Source organism: Melitaea cinxia, chromosome 14 (assembly GCF_905220565.1).
Source record: "Melitaea cinxia chromosome 14, ilMelCinx1.1, whole genome shotgun sequence".
NCBI classification, from domain to species: Eukaryota; Metazoa; Arthropoda; class Insecta; order Lepidoptera; family Nymphalidae; genus Melitaea; species Melitaea cinxia.
In genome coordinates, this window is record NC_059407.1 from 11,628,539 (window position 1) to 11,646,804 (window position 18,266).

An 18,266-nucleotide genomic window follows, 5' to 3' on the forward strand; every position below is an offset into this window, starting at 1 on the left:
ATTATTTAATATTATGCAACAAAAACTCGAATGAATAATTAAGGTTGATACGACGTAAAACATAACATTAAGGTCATTTAATTAATCAAATCATTTTAAGTACAAATTACGTATACATTAAGAAAAAGGTTAAATGAGGACATAAATAATTGCTTATATTAAGATACATAGGTACAGCTAAAATTCAAACAAAAATACACTTTGTATCTTAGCAACTCTAAAACAAAGCACTCAAAAATCTGAATAGTTATAAGATTCCTTAGATCTTATTAACCATACGTTAAAAAGTAATTAAGATACCATTTTAATTAAAAAGTAATAAAATTGAAATGTCTGAGAAGAAATCACTGAATAGTCTCATAATTCATCCTGATATTGAGCCCGGCGTTATTGATAATGCTATGTTAACGCGATGTATTTTGGAATATGGTATGGATATATTGAATATATTTATATGTCATAATTATTTAGTAAACTATATTTTTATTCAATACTAGCTGTGCCCCGTGGTTACTCACGGTCATTAATCGAAATAAAATATAGCCTATATTTTAAGTTAAACAACAATTTTAAGTTGTTGTCTGTATAAAATACTAAATGTATTTTCTGTTTAAATTGTAATGTAAAAAAAAAATAAAAAATAAAAAATCACGATAATGTAATCACAGAGAAACATATTATGGTTGTTCATAATTAAAAACTTTTATTTAATTTGCAATGTATGTTAGTATGTAAGTGTCAAACTATATAGGGATGAATTAGGGATGTAAAAGTAAAAAAATTATCGATGTATCGATATTTATTAAAATATCAATATCGATATCGATATTCGAAGATAAATATCGATATATCTATCGATATATTGGTTAAATTTTCAAAACATTTTGCGTTTTTAAAATAATAGTGTATTTAGCGCATCGTAAAAATTTACTCATCATTTTTCTCTAACACACACATTCTCTCAAGTTTTTATATCATATAAACTGTATAAAAACGTTATAATTATGTTGGTAGTAAAAACATTAAAGGAAAAGTTTATTTTATTATTTTTAGGGCATATAAAAAAGATGTTGTTTTTTAAAATATTTTTTATCTTTAATTTATTAAGATTTTTTGTGTGTGTATTTATCATACGTACCCCACTCAATATTTACCTATATGATTCACGATGATGGCAAGTTCATAAAATGTTTGGTTCTTTAATTTTGCAGACTTATTACTGGGCTAGCTATTCTTTTAATAAACCTTGCCTCTCATACCTCGGCATGAGAATTTAGTCTGCATTATTCTAATGTTTTTTATGAAGTTTATGAGATTTACACTATACCCACGAACACGACCCTTGCTTAAAAAATTTATAGTAAATCGCGGGAAAATTCAAAGTAAGTTCAACAATTAAAGTAAATAGGTAAGTGGTACCTAAGTGGCGTCTGGTGAATTAGTCCCCAATTTTTGGCTTTTGCCAAGCAGAATAAGCAGTAAGCATTGACCTCTCCGACTTTAGAGAGATTTTAAGTTTTCTGTGCATACATATTTTTTTTATATTTAAGGTCCGAAAGAGGAGGCAGGACGCTTGTTCGCCGAGGAAGGTGTTCATTTAGACGAAGCTCAAGTTGTTAGACTTGAATTTCAGCATATTTTAAGAATTGACCATCTTTGGATGTTAAAATCGCTAAGAAAGTTAACTTTGGCACACAATTTAATTGAAAAAATTGAAAATCTAGAACAGTTAACCGGACTGAATGAATTAGACTTATCCTTTAATAAAATTGAAAAAATTGAAAATATAGATAATCTAGTAAACCTCGAAGTATTGACATTGTTTCATAATAAGATTAGGAAACTCGAAAACATGGAAACACTAGAAAACCTTTTGGTGTTTAGTATTGGTGATAATTTAATTGAAGATTACAAAGAGGTACAGAACAATACTATTTGTATGAGTAACTTAATTTGTTTACCTACTATAAATATAAGCAAAAATACAAAAATAAAATTTCAGTGACTTAGCTATAAAATAGTTTTTTTTTTTAATTTTTCGAAATAGCCTAGTTTGAATGCCGAATCAGTGACAGAGTCTCCTGAATTTTATAGTTAAGTTGATTATTTATATCCTTTTTACCTATAAATCATCAAACGTTTTGTTTTTAAGTTTAGGAGTGTCCATAAACCACGTGGTCGTATTTCAGCCCTTCTTAGACACGTCCTTCCGCTCATGTAGCCTAACCTAGCTTTTCCTTTCCGACCCTTCCTGCCCCGGGAACGTGTTTTTTTCGCAAGGTTTTCTGATTTTTACTTTACATTAAATAAAAAAAAAAGTAATTTTAAAGAAATAATAATAATTTTAGCTTAACATATTTATATATTTTTTATATTTATAAGCACTCTAACTGGTGGGCTTAGTCACTCTTGTTCATCCGTGAATATCCATGTTTCGAACAAAATTATTGAACAGTTACTTTATTTTACAAAAAAAATCATGTGAAAAAACCTACGTAGCTAACCTCCTACCGACCCCTCCCCCCCCGTTATGTAACTCAGCGTAGCATTCAAACCTAACCTCCCCCCCCTTGGACCAGTCTACATAGCTTATGGAAGCTGCCTTTGTCGATTTTAAAATAAGTTAGTAATGAAATGTAATTTCCTCATTTTCATTTTCTTCACTTACAATTTCGGCTATGGTATGCCCAAATGTATTTCTATATAAACAGAAGTTAAATAGCATGGTGTATATTAGTTATCAATTTATCAAATGAATTTAAAAAAAATTAAATTTTAGATGGCTTATATGAGAAGATTTCGTAAACTACGTTCTGTGAGTTTTAAGGGCAATCCTTGTTGCGATGATCCAATGACAAATGAGTTTTTAAAATCAGCTCTCACTCGTGTCACCTTTCTTGATTATAAATTAGTCACAGAAGAGGAACGGGAGAAAGGAAGAGCATTATTCCGGTATTTTTTCAACAGAATAATGTATATTTTATATTTTTTCACAGAAAATGTAAGACTACTAACATATATTATCAAGTAGCTCATTTTTAGTTACTCCGTTCTACACATTATTTGCTCTAATGTGGAACTGTAGTGTGCAACCAATAGGCATAAGAGCAAATTCTTACAATAATTATAATAAATAATTATTGCTGTGCCTAGATTAAACCAAACGTACCGAAATTTTACTAACCGGCATTCGTTGCATGCTCTTTTCTAGAGGATTACTGCGTAAGTTGGATGAAGCAGATGAAAGTGCTGAAAAAGAAAGATTAGCGAAAGAGGATTATGAAGCAAAAGTCAGATTCTATGCGATGTCTTTTGTGGAATATTTGAGTGGTCCTGAGCTGTTGGATTCCATGTTCGAGAAAGATCCAGATGGATCATTGTTGCTTAAAGTCGGTGGAGAATTGCTGGGTTTTTATGAACAGTACGCCTTACTGATTTAATAATTCTATTAAAATTTGAAAATAAAATATTTTAATAAGTTTTGCAAAAGCTAATATTTATAAATTGACATAGTAGAAATATTTTTGCTAGGTACAAAGAGCAATACGTTGAGACGATGGCTGGTCTGGTAGAATTTGCGCAAGAGGCATACAATTTGAGGCAGAATGAAATCAGGCTGTTTAAAGATTTAGTAGATAATGCTTTAGAAGAAAGCGTTATGAAAAGTAAAAAGTATGTATAGGTTCAATATAAATATTGTTTAGACAATACAAAAATCAATCGTTTTTTGAATTTGTTGAACATTAAAATTTAGTAAAAAGCTTTCGTATCCTGTTATAATCTATCTATATCTATAATCTATAATCTATATCTATAATCTATATCTATAATCTATATCTATAATCTATAATATATATAAAAGCGAAAAGTCACTCACTCATCACGAAATCTCCGAAACTATAACACCTACAAACTTGAAATTTGGCAGGTAGGTTCCTTATAAGACGTAGGCATCCGCTAAGAACGGATTTTACGAAATTTGACCCCTAAGGGGGTAAAACGGGGGTTGGAAGTTTATATGAAAGTCCTATGTTTTTGAAGTAAGAGACTTGAAATTTAAAATATATGCTCTATAGATGGTGAGAAGGTGTCCAAATAATGTATCTTTAGAAATCTACTCTTTTTGGGGTTAAAACGGGGGATAGTAGGTTAACCCACTGATCACGAAATATCTGAGACTATAACACCTAAAAAATTTAAATTTAGCAGGTAGACTCCTTATAGGGCGTAAACTACCGCTAAGAATGGATTTTACGAAACTCGACTCCTAAGGGGGTAAAACGGGGGTTGGAATTTTGTATGAAAGTCCTATATTTTTGAGTGATTTGAATTTATTCGTTGGCATATATTTACGTAGAGCCATATTAAAAACTAAATTACATGCAATATTTTAAACATATTTACACTACAATACTATATTATTACTACATTATTTCATACCACAATTCTGACGACTTCAACGAACCATTTTGTTCGACGCGACGCGCGCTTCACGCGGACTTGATCGTGGGCAACAGTTAGTGAATTATAAAACAAAGTTCCCAAAAGTGTATGTAATCGATTCCCTCAAAATCTACTGAACGGTTTACGGTTTCACCAATGGAGAGAGGGCTTCAAGAGGAAGGTTTACGGAACGGCTAAGCCGATTTTGATGAGAGTTTCACTGGAACTTTGCCGGGAAAACTTTGTGACACACTGATTTCAACGCGGGCGAAGCCGCGGGCACAGCTAGTATTACATAAATTGACGATTTGTTGCTTAACAATTTTATTGTGATCCAACAGAATTGATGAGATTTGTTTGCGTTTATAATTAAGGTTTTAACAAATCCTTATTTGTTCCTTTTTTAATTTTTATTTGGTAGATATTATTATTTGATTTTTAGTCCGGTTTGGTGTAATTTGTTACTCGAGTTAAAAATTTATCACCTTGTTATTTACAATAATGCTACACAATTTACTTATGCATTTTTGTTAATACCTACTTACATACATATCTATATTAAAACATGTATTGTAAGTATTCCACAAAATGTAACAAAATAAAAGGACAAGATGTTGTATCGATGATCTTGAAACAAATACAAATATCAGCGCCCAGATTACAAAAATATTTGCATGAGGTACAAACATTTGTCATGAGCGGGGATCGAAATCGCGATCGTCCACACAACAGTCTCCTACACCTTTTCCACTAACCTCAAAAGTATGTATTTTACAATTAGTGTTGTGGAGGAGTTTGAGCAAAAGAAAAAACCGTTGATTTCCCAAATGAACGAAATAATAAGTAAATTCATGAGTAAGCAAGTAACTTTAGAACAACTGGAGCCGGACATCTTAGACGCGGGCGAAGCTTTTAACGACATCATCTATGACTTATGGAAAAAATTGATGACCATCGAGATGCAGTTGTATGAGCAGTGCGAGGTGAGTGTTTAGTTAATAGTAAGTAGTGCTTTGAATTACATAGGCCATAGAGGGGCAGCAGCGTCTTAGGTGCGACAAAGCCAGCCCTGCGGTAACCAACCCGCCTGCACAGCGTGGTGACTATGGGCAACACACATGAGTTCATGCCATTTTTGGCGCGAACTTGTGGAGGCCTATGTCCAGCAATGGACTGCAATAGGCTGAAATAATGATGATGAGTGTGTAAGTGTAAGTAGTGACACATGGGATGAAGATATATAGAATCTTTTGAACGCTCTTTCTTTAGAGTAAGCATTTGACAAAAATATACGTGTTATTCCTTGCTTTGATAATTCATTAGCAAGACCTTTAGTGAATTCGTTTGTTCACATTAAATAACTATGTTATTAAGTATCTTCTTAATTATTAAAAACAATTTGAAGTTTTTTAAAAATAATGTTTATTTATGAGCTGCTAGATAGAGAGAGAGATCTCACTTTTTATCATTTTTTAAAACAAATGATATTCTTGTAGATATTTACGCCAATTAAATATTACATTTTACTCGTAGGAATCTCGAGTACAATTTGCAGTGAATATGACAGAAATGATAACGAAGCTTCTAGAAGTATCGCGGAACGCATTCGGTGCGTGGCGCGAGCATGAAGGCATGTGGTCTATGCGACAGTTTGAAGCTCTTTCGAAGCTACTTGGCAATAAAATAATGTTAGGGGATGTACCCCCCGAACTTTTCGAGGTAATTGATAATGATATTAAAATTTTCTGAAACGTCGGATAAGAGGTTCGATTTCGAAAAATATTTTATTTAGTGTTTAAAGATTTAGCTTTGCCAGGAGAATTTTAATATACTATTTTACCGTTAAAATAAGTACCTACATATAATATTATTTTAAGTAACTTTACGAATGTTTTGGAACCTAAATTAATTCTAAAATGAATAGTAGGTACACCAAAAGTAAAAATACTGGAATCTCACAATATCATTATGACATGGAAATGTATGAAATTAACCTTTTTATATAGAGCCCAATTCATAAAAATTTAATTTTTCTGTCTCATACCTAATAGGTGATGATGGACAGGGATCAAATGATGAACTTAGTTGCGCAATCATCAGACAACCACATGCGATTTATCGACGCGCGGGAAGACCTGCTTATGACTCGTGCAAATAACTGGCGTGATGAACTTATTAAAAGCACTAATGAGTAAGTAATCAAATGTTTAAACTGTTATCAGTAATATTTTTTATACAACTGATGTGTGGTTATTGCAATAAAGAATATAGCCACCCCCTCTCTTCCCGTGGGTGTCGTAAGAGACGACTAAGGGATAACACAGTTCTACTTCCACCTTGCCACATAAAAAGCCGATCAATGGCGGGACAACCATACAAATGCTGGCTTTGAAATACACAGGCCGAAGACGGGCACAGAAGACGTGCAGCGTCTTCAGTGCGACAAAGCCAGCCCTGTGGTCACCAACCCACCTGCCCAGCGTGGTGACTATGGGCAAAACACATATGTTCACGCCGTTTTTGGCATGAACATGTGGAGGCCTATGTCCAGTAGTGGATTGCGATAGGCTGAAGTGATGATACGACTAGGTCGACAAACAAGCGTACGGCCCACCTGATGGTAATCGCTTACCGTGGCCTATAGACGCCTGCAATGTCTGAAGCATTGCATGCGCGTTGCCGACCCTACTACCGATCCTCTCCAGGAGATCTAGTAACCTTTCTTACTCACCACAAGAACACAACACTACTTGAGAGCAGTATTATTTGCCTGCAACCTTCTGCAAGCTTGAGGTACCTTTCCAGACGGGTTGCTCCAGATTTTAAGCGGGTTATATCTGCTGTGTTTTACCTCATTAGTGAATAAATTAGTTAAAAAAAATGTCTTGTGGTGGCTGTAAAGAGGAATATATTGGCCTTGGGAGAATTACTGCGACGTGTATAATTGACAATAAGTAGGTACTTGAGCAGAGTTGGATTAAGCTCCAGTCATTATTATTTATTGATAATTTTCAGTCAAGTGGCATTTAAGCGATTGTGATACTAATTTGAATCCAAACTGGCGTTAGTAAGTACAATTGGTTCTTAAAGACAATTAATTTTGTCAAAAACTTTGCTTATCTAATTGTTCGTAAATTTCAATTATCTACCTATTTCTTTAAAAACCAGTTTTTTCTTATCTATTTTCAAACGAAAGGCCTGTGCTTAAATTTAAAGTTAAATTTGTTCTACATTCAAACAACGATTAAAATTTAGCGAATATAGCAAAAATAGGTACTTGTGAATATTCATTAAGAATTCATATTTGCTAATTTTTAGTTATTTATTTCTATGATGAATGAAAAAATAATAATAAATAATGCCTCAGTGGATGTGATACTAGGATTTACTCCAGTGTCGAGGTCCAGAAAACACAAGCACAAACACCCAGATCACGGTAAATATCTGGTTGGCAAATACAAATGTATGCCATGTGCGGGGATCGAAGCTGTGACTGCTAGCACAACAGCCTGTGTTGCGACAGTGGCGCTAATGTTTCGTTTCCTAGTTCGTCATTCAAATTAATTCTTAAATCTTATGTTATATACCCGCCTGCCCAGCGTGGTGACTATGGGCAGAACACATGAGTTCACGCATTTTTGGTGCGAACTTGTGGAGGCCTATGTCCAGCAGTGGACAGCAATAGGCTGGAATGATGATGATAATATGTTATATGCATTTTCTTATCTATTTTAAAATGAATATTCCACGTTTTTTTAATGAAGAACTATTTTTCAGCAATGAAATTAAAAGAAACAGAGACAGAATATTAGAAATATATTACTACATAGACAACCAACGTGAAGAATGGACGGATATGCAGATGAGTATGACTGAGACCGTTGATCCAGAAACAGCGGCTCTCTTGGGCGACGACTTTTAGTATTAATATACATTATTTAAAAAGATACCTGATAACGTTCTTTTTTATTTTGTGAAAATACTTTCTACAAACATGTATACATACCTTAGGAAATTATTTCTAGAAAAAACGGTTTCTACTTATTTTCGTTAACTTTTAAATTAATAATTGTTCATCGAATGTAGTACGAAATATGTATTGAACAAAAATTAAATTTAGTTTTGAACTAAATTAGCATACATGTGTGTATTTTTTTAGAACTAAGAAAGATAAATAAAAAATACACTTACCATATAAATCATTATCGCTCAGCATTTAAATTACTTCTTATTTTTTTTTTTATCATTTATTTTTCTTGTCTATTTTTAAATTAATTAGTATTTCACATTATTCAAAATATGGAGCAGCCCGACTGAGATAGTACCTCGACCTTACAGAAGACCACAGCTAAATAAAGCTGTTTTCAAGCAGTGTTGTGTTCCTGTTGGTGAGTAAGGTCACCAGAGCTCCTGGGGGAAATTGGATTGGCAACGCGTTTGCGATGCTTCTGGTGTTGCGGACAAGCTGAGGTAATCGCTTACTATCAGGTGAGCCGTACGCTTGTTTGCCGACCTAGTTACATTAAAAAAAAAAAAAAACGTTTGTCTGAATGAGGAATTAATTTTCAGCAACGAAATTAAAAGAAACAGGAACAGAATATGCAGATGAGTATGACTGACACTGTTGATCCGAAAACTGCGGCTCTCTTGGGTGATGAGTTTTAATATAAGACGTTCGACTTCTAACTGCGTTTCTTCAAATGAAGATTACTTTAGGTGTAATAGACCACGTCACACGTGACAAAAAAAAGCTAGCCCATTTTTAAATTTGACTTTGTTTTTAATAAAACTAAAAGAGCTACTTTGATATGTCGTTCGGATATTGGATCCGCATAATATCTTTTGTGAGCGTACGACTATAATTTACAATAAAAAACATTCTACGAGAAAAAGTTCGTTTCCAGAAACTTAACCATTAGAAAGAGAGCAATTAGGGGTCGAACATCTTGTATATCCTTATCCCTGATATATTAATTATTATTACAAATGTGATTAAAAGTTTGTTTGTTACGCTTAACTTCCTTTGATTGCCATTTCATGCCAAATCTACGTAATATAATAATACACTATTGTATAGGCATATTTAAATAGAAATAATGTAGTATAGTAGGGGAACACCGGGCAAGACGGGGTGGTGGGCAAGACGGGGTGGTGGGCAAGACGGGGTGGTGGGCAAGACGGGGCATCAGGCTTTTCAGGTGATTTAAATTGATCAATCTCATTCACTCTGCCATCTCGCTACTGGCCGCCACGTCAGCTTTTAGTCACACGAGTACTCCAGTTCCAGCCAGTTTTGAAACGAATCAACGGGCAAGATGGGGTGTCTGATACCCTATCTCGCCTAACACGATTTTGACTATTTATATTTTTTTATATATTGTTTTAGGATGGTTTATATTTAAAAAAAAGTCATATATGCTTATAAAAAAAATTCAGGAAGAGGAAAACGGTCAAGGGAAGCACTGAATAAGGCGATAGAAGTTGTTTTGAAGCGAGAAATGGGATATATGTTGGCTGCAAAGTCTTTCTTAGTCCCACAACTTACATTGGAATGAAAGGTAAAAAAGGCTAAAAAAGAATGTAAAGGTACCTTTCGGTACCAGTATTCTCGCAAAAAGAAGAAGAAGAGGATGAGCTTGATGGATTATTTACTAGACATAGAAAGCGGGTTTTTTTAACTGTAGATACTGTGGCAGCACCTCTTACAACAACAGCAACGAGCACTGCAGTTGTTGTTACAGATCCCGCTACTGTTGAAACAGTTGTGACACCTAGTACAACTGAAATTAACACATATTTAAATTTGAGTCCTTCCCCTAGATTTTCTTATTGGCCTAATTTAGTGCATTAGCCAGCCTAAAGCAACTATTGCCTCTTCTAGTGACCAAGAAGACATTAAAAGTGATGAAAATCGCGGTAAAACTACTATAATAACCTCTTCCTATAAACAGAAGTAGTTAGAGTTAAGTTAGAAGAATTTATTTAAAAAAAAATGTGACAGAAAAGTTAAAAAAGCAAAACAAGGAAATCAGACAGAGAAAAAAGGAGCGAAAACAGAAAAAGCAAGAGAAACAAAACCTATTTCAAGACTAAAGCCGCAAAGAAATATAATCCAAAGAAACGTATTATAGAGTCGTCTTCTGAAAAGAGTGATGTTGAAACCGAAAACACTCCATGCCTATATTCTACAAGGTTATATTTCGACTCCAAGAAAGGTTGGATTGCTTATTCTTCTTGTGGTAAATGGTTACATTATGGCTGCGCAGGGGTGGATGATAATGATGCCGAAGCAACATTCATTTGCGAGTTTTGCACTCCTGAATAGTCGAGAGAATGGCTATACCCCATCTTGCCCATTAGGCCCACCCCATCTTACCCGACCTATCGGGCATGATGGGGTGATATGTCATATTTTACATTTTGTTATATTATTAACAATTCTGTGGTGCTGTGTTCCTGATTTCAATTTAATATGTAAGATTGATAACTACAAGCCTGATTAAGAATAAATATGATTATGAAACCATGAACCCCTACGATTTCTGGAGCTTTAAACCTTAACTACCCCATCTTGCCCGGTGTTCCCCTATTTAATATAAAAGAAATATAGGTTTTCTGGAGTGGGAGTGCACAGCACCAGCGCTCTTTAGGACGAGCCGCCTCTGATTAGAAGTATATATAGAGGATACTTTTTATAATATATATGTATAAATTCAATGCGAGCGAAGCCGCGGGTAAAAGCTAGTTATTAATAAGGAAAATAACAGTTCTTTTTTGTAAAATTACTTTATATTAATAATCTTTTCTTACACAGGCCGAAGACGGGTAGCAGCGTCTGGAATAAGGCAGGCCTGCGATCACCAACCCGCCTGCCCAGCGTGGTGACTATGGGCAAAACACATGAGTTCACACCGTTTTTGGCGGGAATTTGTGGAGACTGCAATAGGCTGAAGTGATGAACACTTTGATGTACTTATGATGAACATTTGATGCACTCATCCCAAAATTATAAGAAATTACATCCATTCTTCTTTTTACTTTTTCTTTTTTAGGAAAAACCACAATAATTATCTTAGTATGAAAATGCACTGTACAATTCACACAATTCAGCCTGTAACATTCTTCGCTGAGCATCGGCCTCTTTCTCCATGTAGGAGAAGGGTCATTGCTTTAGAAACTATACAATTTTCATTAAATTAGCTGCCGCTTTTTTTTAAACTTTGACTTCTATTAAGACGATTATTACACAGACATAATTGACACCGTATTTTTTCTTAAATTTATTAAATCCTTAATTTTTTGACGATTTCATTTTCAGCATCTGGATATACATTTCGAGACTTTGTTGAATTTTAGGTTGATTGAGGTAATGTAAGAAATCTTCGAGATCAGCTTTGCGATTTTTTTGAAGTCTCTCAATCGCTCCCTGCCGTATTCTCTGTTTTGTTACGGCTCTAGCTAATGATGGAATATTGTCAAACTTCTCAATAAAATCTTTACACTTCGAAATGGCATCGGCTTTGTCAGTCGCAACCTCATCAACGAGCCCAACCTGAAATAAAATATTTATAATTAGATTGTCAAATAATAGGTATCTTTTACTTAAATACATTATGTTTGCCGTTTCATGAAAACAAAAACGTTAATTTTATTAGAGACAATGAGATATAATCATGTTTCCGAATATATCAAAATCAGGTGACATATGTACGATTTTGATATGATATTCAAAAATGTTTATCAGGTGACATAATAAAAACTTAAATATTTTGGAGAACAGTGATACTTTCTTTTTCTTTTTTTGAATTAGTGGCTTTCAATATAAAAAATACTTTATTAATCCCAATATAAAGCTATAACAATAGCCATAAAAAATAATGCGATCCGACAAAGATTTAAATTTCTTCTTGGTATTTTCGAGATTCAAATTATGCTGTAAGTTCTTGCTTTTAAATCGACTAAGGTGAACCAAAAAAGGGAACCAATACTTATATAACGAATATTAAATTAAAAATTAATAAAAAAATCCTTGCTTATTTTTATCCGACTTCAAAAAACGGAGGAGGTTACTCAATTTCGAATGTATATTTTTTTATTTTTTTATGTATGTTCGGGGATAACTCCGTTGTTTATGAACCGATTTTGATAATTGTTTTTTTTTAAAGGAGATATTCCTAGTTTGGTACCATGATAAGGAAACCAGGATCTGATGATGGGATCTCAGAGAAATCGAGGGAAACTCTCGAAAATCCGCGTAACTTTTTACTGGCTTACCGATTTTGACGATTTTTAATTTAATCGAAAGCCGATGTTTATCATGTGGTCATATTTAAATTTCATCGAGATCTGATTACAACTTTTGGAGTAATCTTTGATAATGCGTATTTACTTGACTATTTTTTCGTCTACCTACGTTGTATTACTTGTCGATATAATTGAAGTGGGTTTTTCTTCGTTTGCCTGCAAACACAGTTATTAGTAATTTTGTGCCCAAAATGCCTTGCATTAATTTGGAAAAGAGCTCTTCATTTATTTATTTTATCAGGAAAGCATACAGTGATACATTTTAACAATTGCTTAAAAAAAAAGGAAATATCTAAGCACCATTTAGTTGCTTTCGCAAGGAAAAATCTATTATTTGATTAAGACGATTTTAAAAAAATCCATCATGAAATTAACTATACACACAATACATGAACTTAAAATAAGGAAAAGAGGTTTATGATATCATATCGAACCAGTGTCTTGCCAGTTTCGTTCTAATTGTTTTGACAGAAGTGTTAAATAGGTCAAAGTCGGGGAAGTCATTCAGCTTATTCATTTGATCTGCGGACGTCAAAAGAAAGGAGTTTTGCCTATAAATTGCCGAGCCATTAGGCACATGTAAATTCACTTCAGCCTGTAATATCCCACTACTGGGCATAGGCCTCTTTCTCCATGTAGGAGAAGGATCAGAGCTTAATCCACCACGCTGCTCCAATGCGGGTTGGCGGATATATTCCCTACTATGGGTTACGATCGCTATCAGGGGTACATGATAACAACTGGGACCGACTGCTTAACGTGCTCTCCGAGGCACGGTGGGGAGACCCACAAGGACTACACAAACACCCAGACCATGGAAAACACCTGTATGGCCAATACAAATGTTTGTCATGTGCGGGGATCGAACCCGCAACCGCCAGCGCAATAGGCAGAATCCATGGCTGTGACCGTTGCGCCAACGCGGCGCATGTAAGTAGTTGAGGAAATGTCTTAAGGATCGTTTAGGCACTTTTACGTAAATTTTACTAAGAAGATCGGGAGGATTTAATTCATTTTGAACTATCCTGGTCAATGATGTAATGTCTGCTATTTTACGCCTTTCATGCAGCGGTAATATATGATGTCTTTTGGATCTATGTGCTGTGTGGCTACGGCACTAAAGAATTTAGCCACCCCCTCTCTTCCCGTGGGTGTCGTAAGAGGCGACTAAGGGATAACAAGGTTCCACAACTATCTTGGAACTTAAGAAGCCGACCGATGGCGGGATAACCATCCAACTGCTGGCTTTGAAATACACAGGCCGAAGACGGGCAGCAGCGTCTTTGGTGCGACAAAGCCAGTACTGCGGTCACCAACCCGCCTGCCCAGCGTGGTGACTATGGGCAAAACACATGAGTTCACGTTATTTTTGACGTAAACTTGTGGAGGCCTATGTCCAGCAGTGGACTGTATAGGCTGTAATGATGATGATAATGATTTGCATCTATGTTCATAACATTCGTCATACTTGTTAGACTTGAACTGAAGATATCTCATAAATTTACGCTGGATTGTTTCTAACCTATTGATATATACAACACATTGAGGATTCCAAATCTGGGTTATTATATACAATATAGGTAGATTTTTTATCGGAGATTAAATTTTTGTTAAACCTCACTGTAACCTTTGAGGTTAGAGTAACGCTTGGCTCCGGCGCTGCGGGAAGTGCAGCCCTTCCGCCCGCCGCCGTGCGAAAGCACGCTCACTCATGTTCCGTTGCGCAGCGGAGACTACGCATTCGTTCGCGCGCTTTCGCACGGCGGGCGAGGGCTGCCCTTCCTCCGCGCCTCCGGCTTAAAAAAAAACACTCTAGGGGTAGGGCAGACCAAGACCACGTGGACAGTGGGGTGCTCCAATTCGGTTTTGGGTATTTTTCGAATTTCTAAACCTATATTCTAGCACGCAATGCTAGCTAGCTACTAATTTTATTAAAATATTATGTCTGACGCGTTATTTTGTTTCAAAGTGTCGATTTGTCAGCCGTTAAAGGTCAGTTCGTATCGTATTTTGATCTTGCAGTAAAGATCGTTTTTACGTAAATTTGTTCGAAAATAACGCGTGATAGTCGCAGTACGGAGCATGAGTACACTTACCGCAGCATCAGAATTAAGGTAAAGTCAGAAATAACAAAAATTTAACGTCCGATAAAAAAATCTACCTATATTGTACATTATAGCCCAAATCTGCGAACAGTATTCGAGTATCAGTATCGAGTTTATACTACTGAATCGACTTACAATATGGTGGTATGCAGTCGGCAGAATCAGCTTGTATATTAAAATATAAGTTAATACCTTTAGAGCCTCATCTACTGTAAACATCCGGGCAGTTGTGAGCGCATACTCCGCCTCCCGCACGGGTATGGTGTGACACATGGTGTCCATAAACCATGTTGGAGCAACGATACCTAAAGCTGTTTCATTGAGTCCGATAGTGAATTTTCCGCTAACCATTACACGGTATTCACATGACATAGCCAATAAACATCCACCTGCAGGAGCATGTCCCTGAAACAAAAGTGATTTGAATTTAATTAAAATGTGAAAAAAATAGATTTTGCTTGCTCCTTAAATGTGTTCATAGAACCGTTGTAGCATTCTTCGTGCTTCGTGTTCGCTTCGAGGGATCGTTCATTGCAGAATGTCATAGGCCATAAAATATATATATCTATATATTATCTCTATATCTGGAACTGCAGAAAAAAACTAATAAAATCTAGGCATTCTGACAAATATCTAGTGTTTTTGACAAGTATTTAGTGTTTCTATCTATATAAAAATGAATTGCAAAAATGTATGAACGCGCGTAACTTTCGAACGACTGCATTGAATTGGATAATGCTTTTTTATTGTATTTTAGTGTCAGAACAAATGTGTATAATTTTTTTTAAATACCCATATATAAATATTACGGCACGAAGTTCGCTGGATGAGATTAATAAATAGTTTAGTGATCGTTCTATTACGATGACAATGGACAAACAAATGCAAGTAGATGGTATCTACACAGACTTCTTGAATGTCTTCGACAGAGTATGTCATAATACATTGTCAGAAAAATTATGTGGGTATGGAATAGTTGACTCTCTACACGTTTGTCTTAAATCATATTTAAATCACTTTTTAATCAACAGGCCTTTGATAGAGTTTGGCACAAGGGGCTGCTGTGCAAAAGAATATCATTGATGCCTCACCCTTTCTTTGGAGTACTGAAATCATACATTTCAGATAGGATATTTCAGGTGAGAGAGAACGATCCCAAATCCAAATTCTACGAATTATCTGCAGGCGTACTGTAAGGCTCCGGCTCCTAGGACCAGTTTTGTAAACGATATAAACATCGGAGTTACTACAGGGCACAGGCATTACTGTTGCAACCTTCGCGGATGTTTCATCTGTATTAGCGTTGAGTGAAAGTCCGATCGAGTCGTCTTCTATAATCCAGAACTCTCTTAAAGAGCTAGAACAACAATTAGACAGGTGGAGAACGTCTGCTAGCGCCACCAAATCCATACGGGTTACATTCACTCTTCCCAAGAAGAACTGTCAACCGGACACCATAAATGGGACACAGCTTCTACACTGTGACACTGCCAGGTCACAGTGTGGAAGAAGCATGCATCTAGATTGAAGGCTCACCAACATATACTAACAAAAAGGGATATGCAATCTTAAGACAAAGGTTAAGGATCTCCATTGACTTATGGGTCGAAAATAAAAGCTGAGCATCGACAACTAGCTGCTCATCTATAAAACCGTTCTGAAGTCGATTTGGACCTATGGCATACAATTGTGGGGAGTCTAATTGGATGGTACTACAAAGAGTGCACAATGGCATACTATGGAAGATGTCGAACGCGCCATGATTCCTCAAAACCTCGGAACTCCATGAACTGTAGTAAAGTAGTTTTCTCTTGTCTTAGTTATAAAACAAGACTGCAGAAACACCTAGGGTTAGCTGACGATACCTGAAAGTAATCACCTTCTGAAAAAGCGACGGGACATATTTGACAATGAAGATGATTAGCTGTAACACACTAAAGGGCTGAACTTCAATGTGAGTGCCTACACAAGATGGACCGACACCACATTTGCTCATGGCCAACCAGCCGATTGCATGATAAAAATATTAACAAAACATACTCACATTAATAGCTGCTGCAGTCACAAAATTTGAACCAAATAGTTTAAGCCAAACGTCTTGCAATGTTGTCCAGAATTGTTCTGCTCTTTTCATATCAGGTTTATACATTTCCATAATGTCGAGTCCTGCTGAAAATACTGTTGATGATGACTAAAAATTTAAATATAGTTTTAAAATATCTTTAATTATATAGATATTAATTTAATCTGTGTACAATGACGTCAGTTTGTATCAAATCGCTATCTATAGATACTTACTGATGTTAAAATTAATCCTGTATTCTTATTTCTTGCGACTTCATCGAGAGAGTTACTTAATTCTTTAAGCAAATCTAGGTTGAGACTGTTGACTGGTGGTCTCTGCATTGTCAAGATGGCTACTCCATCGTTGTCAACTGTTAAATCAACTAATGGACCTTGACTAGCCATGCCTCTGATGTTAGGAGCCAAGCGCTTGGCATTGTTGACAATTGTACGTAAAAACATTTTATCTAAAATTAGAAATCAATACATAATAATTATTTAACTCTTTTAAATATTAAGATATGAGGAGTGAATTTTAAGATGAAAAAAATATTTGACATCAGCATTATTATATTTTTTATCAATAATAGATATGTTGTAAAAGCTAAACAAAAATATCCACAAAGTTTTATCACTGTGTGGTCTTGACATCAAAGTCCCATAACTTTATTATACAATGTCTATAGATGTTTATTATTATAAGAAATATTAAACCAAGCTTTAATATAAATTAAAACAATACCTACTAGGCAAATAATATAGATGGAAAATAAAAAAAGAAAGTGAAGATTGACAGTGAGATTATTTGTTGGTAATAATTAGCATTTTAATATAGAATGAATTGGAAAAAAATTAATAAATGATAGAAATAACTACAAAAAACAAAATAAAAGGTTTTAATTAGGTCATACAAATATTATATATTTTAAAAACAACGCACTTTACTCATTACCAACACACCATTTAATATTCATATTACTTCGTAAATAATAAATACAATAAAAATACAATACAAAACACACACACACACACATATATATATATATATATATATATATATATATATATATATATATATATATATATATATATATATTTGGTTTTCTATTATTCACATACTTATTTTTTTTAATACGATCATTAAGAATTGTTTGTATATATTAAAAAAAAAGATAAGCAGTGACAAAAGTATTAATCATTTCTACAATACCTTTATTTATTATACCACCAAGTTGAATGTGTGAATTTAAAATATTAATTATTAATTTAGTAAACTGCTTAACAATTTATAACAAATTTATGAGTAAAAAAGTTGGACTTTGACACAGTGTCAGTGTTTTAGGGAAGGGC

At 34.6% G+C, this 18,266-nt stretch overlaps 2 protein-coding genes across 2 annotated transcripts; one reads left to right on the top strand and one right to left on the bottom strand.

Moving 5' to 3' along the window:
- Positions 1 to 329: 329 nt before the first annotated feature.
- Positions 330 to 8,583, top strand: LOC123659787 (dynein regulatory complex subunit 3-like). The gene is made up of 9 exons (XM_045594960.1): positions 330 to 429; positions 1,551 to 1,918; positions 2,780 to 2,952; positions 3,212 to 3,421; positions 3,532 to 3,672; positions 5,225 to 5,426; positions 5,977 to 6,162; positions 6,495 to 6,634; positions 8,221 to 8,583. The coding sequence occupies exons 1-9, from the start codon at positions 330 to 332 to the stop codon at positions 8,363 to 8,365; spliced, it is 1,665 nt and encodes a 554-aa protein (XP_045450916.1). The 3' UTR covers positions 8,366 to 8,583.
- A 2,881-nt stretch (positions 8,584 to 11,464) lies between these two features.
- On the bottom strand, positions 11,465 to 18,266 carry LOC123659492 (enoyl-CoA delta isomerase 1, mitochondrial-like). Its single transcript, XM_045594706.1, has 5 exons — positions 18,127 to 18,266; positions 17,151 to 17,383; positions 16,897 to 17,043; positions 15,045 to 15,257; positions 11,465 to 11,995 (listed from the first exon to the last, which is right to left on the bottom strand). The coding sequence occupies exons 2-5, from the start codon at positions 17,376 to 17,378 to the stop codon at positions 11,735 to 11,737; spliced, it is 849 nt and encodes a 282-aa protein (XP_045450662.1). The 5' UTR covers positions 17,379 to 17,383; positions 18,127 to 18,266; the 3' UTR covers positions 11,465 to 11,734.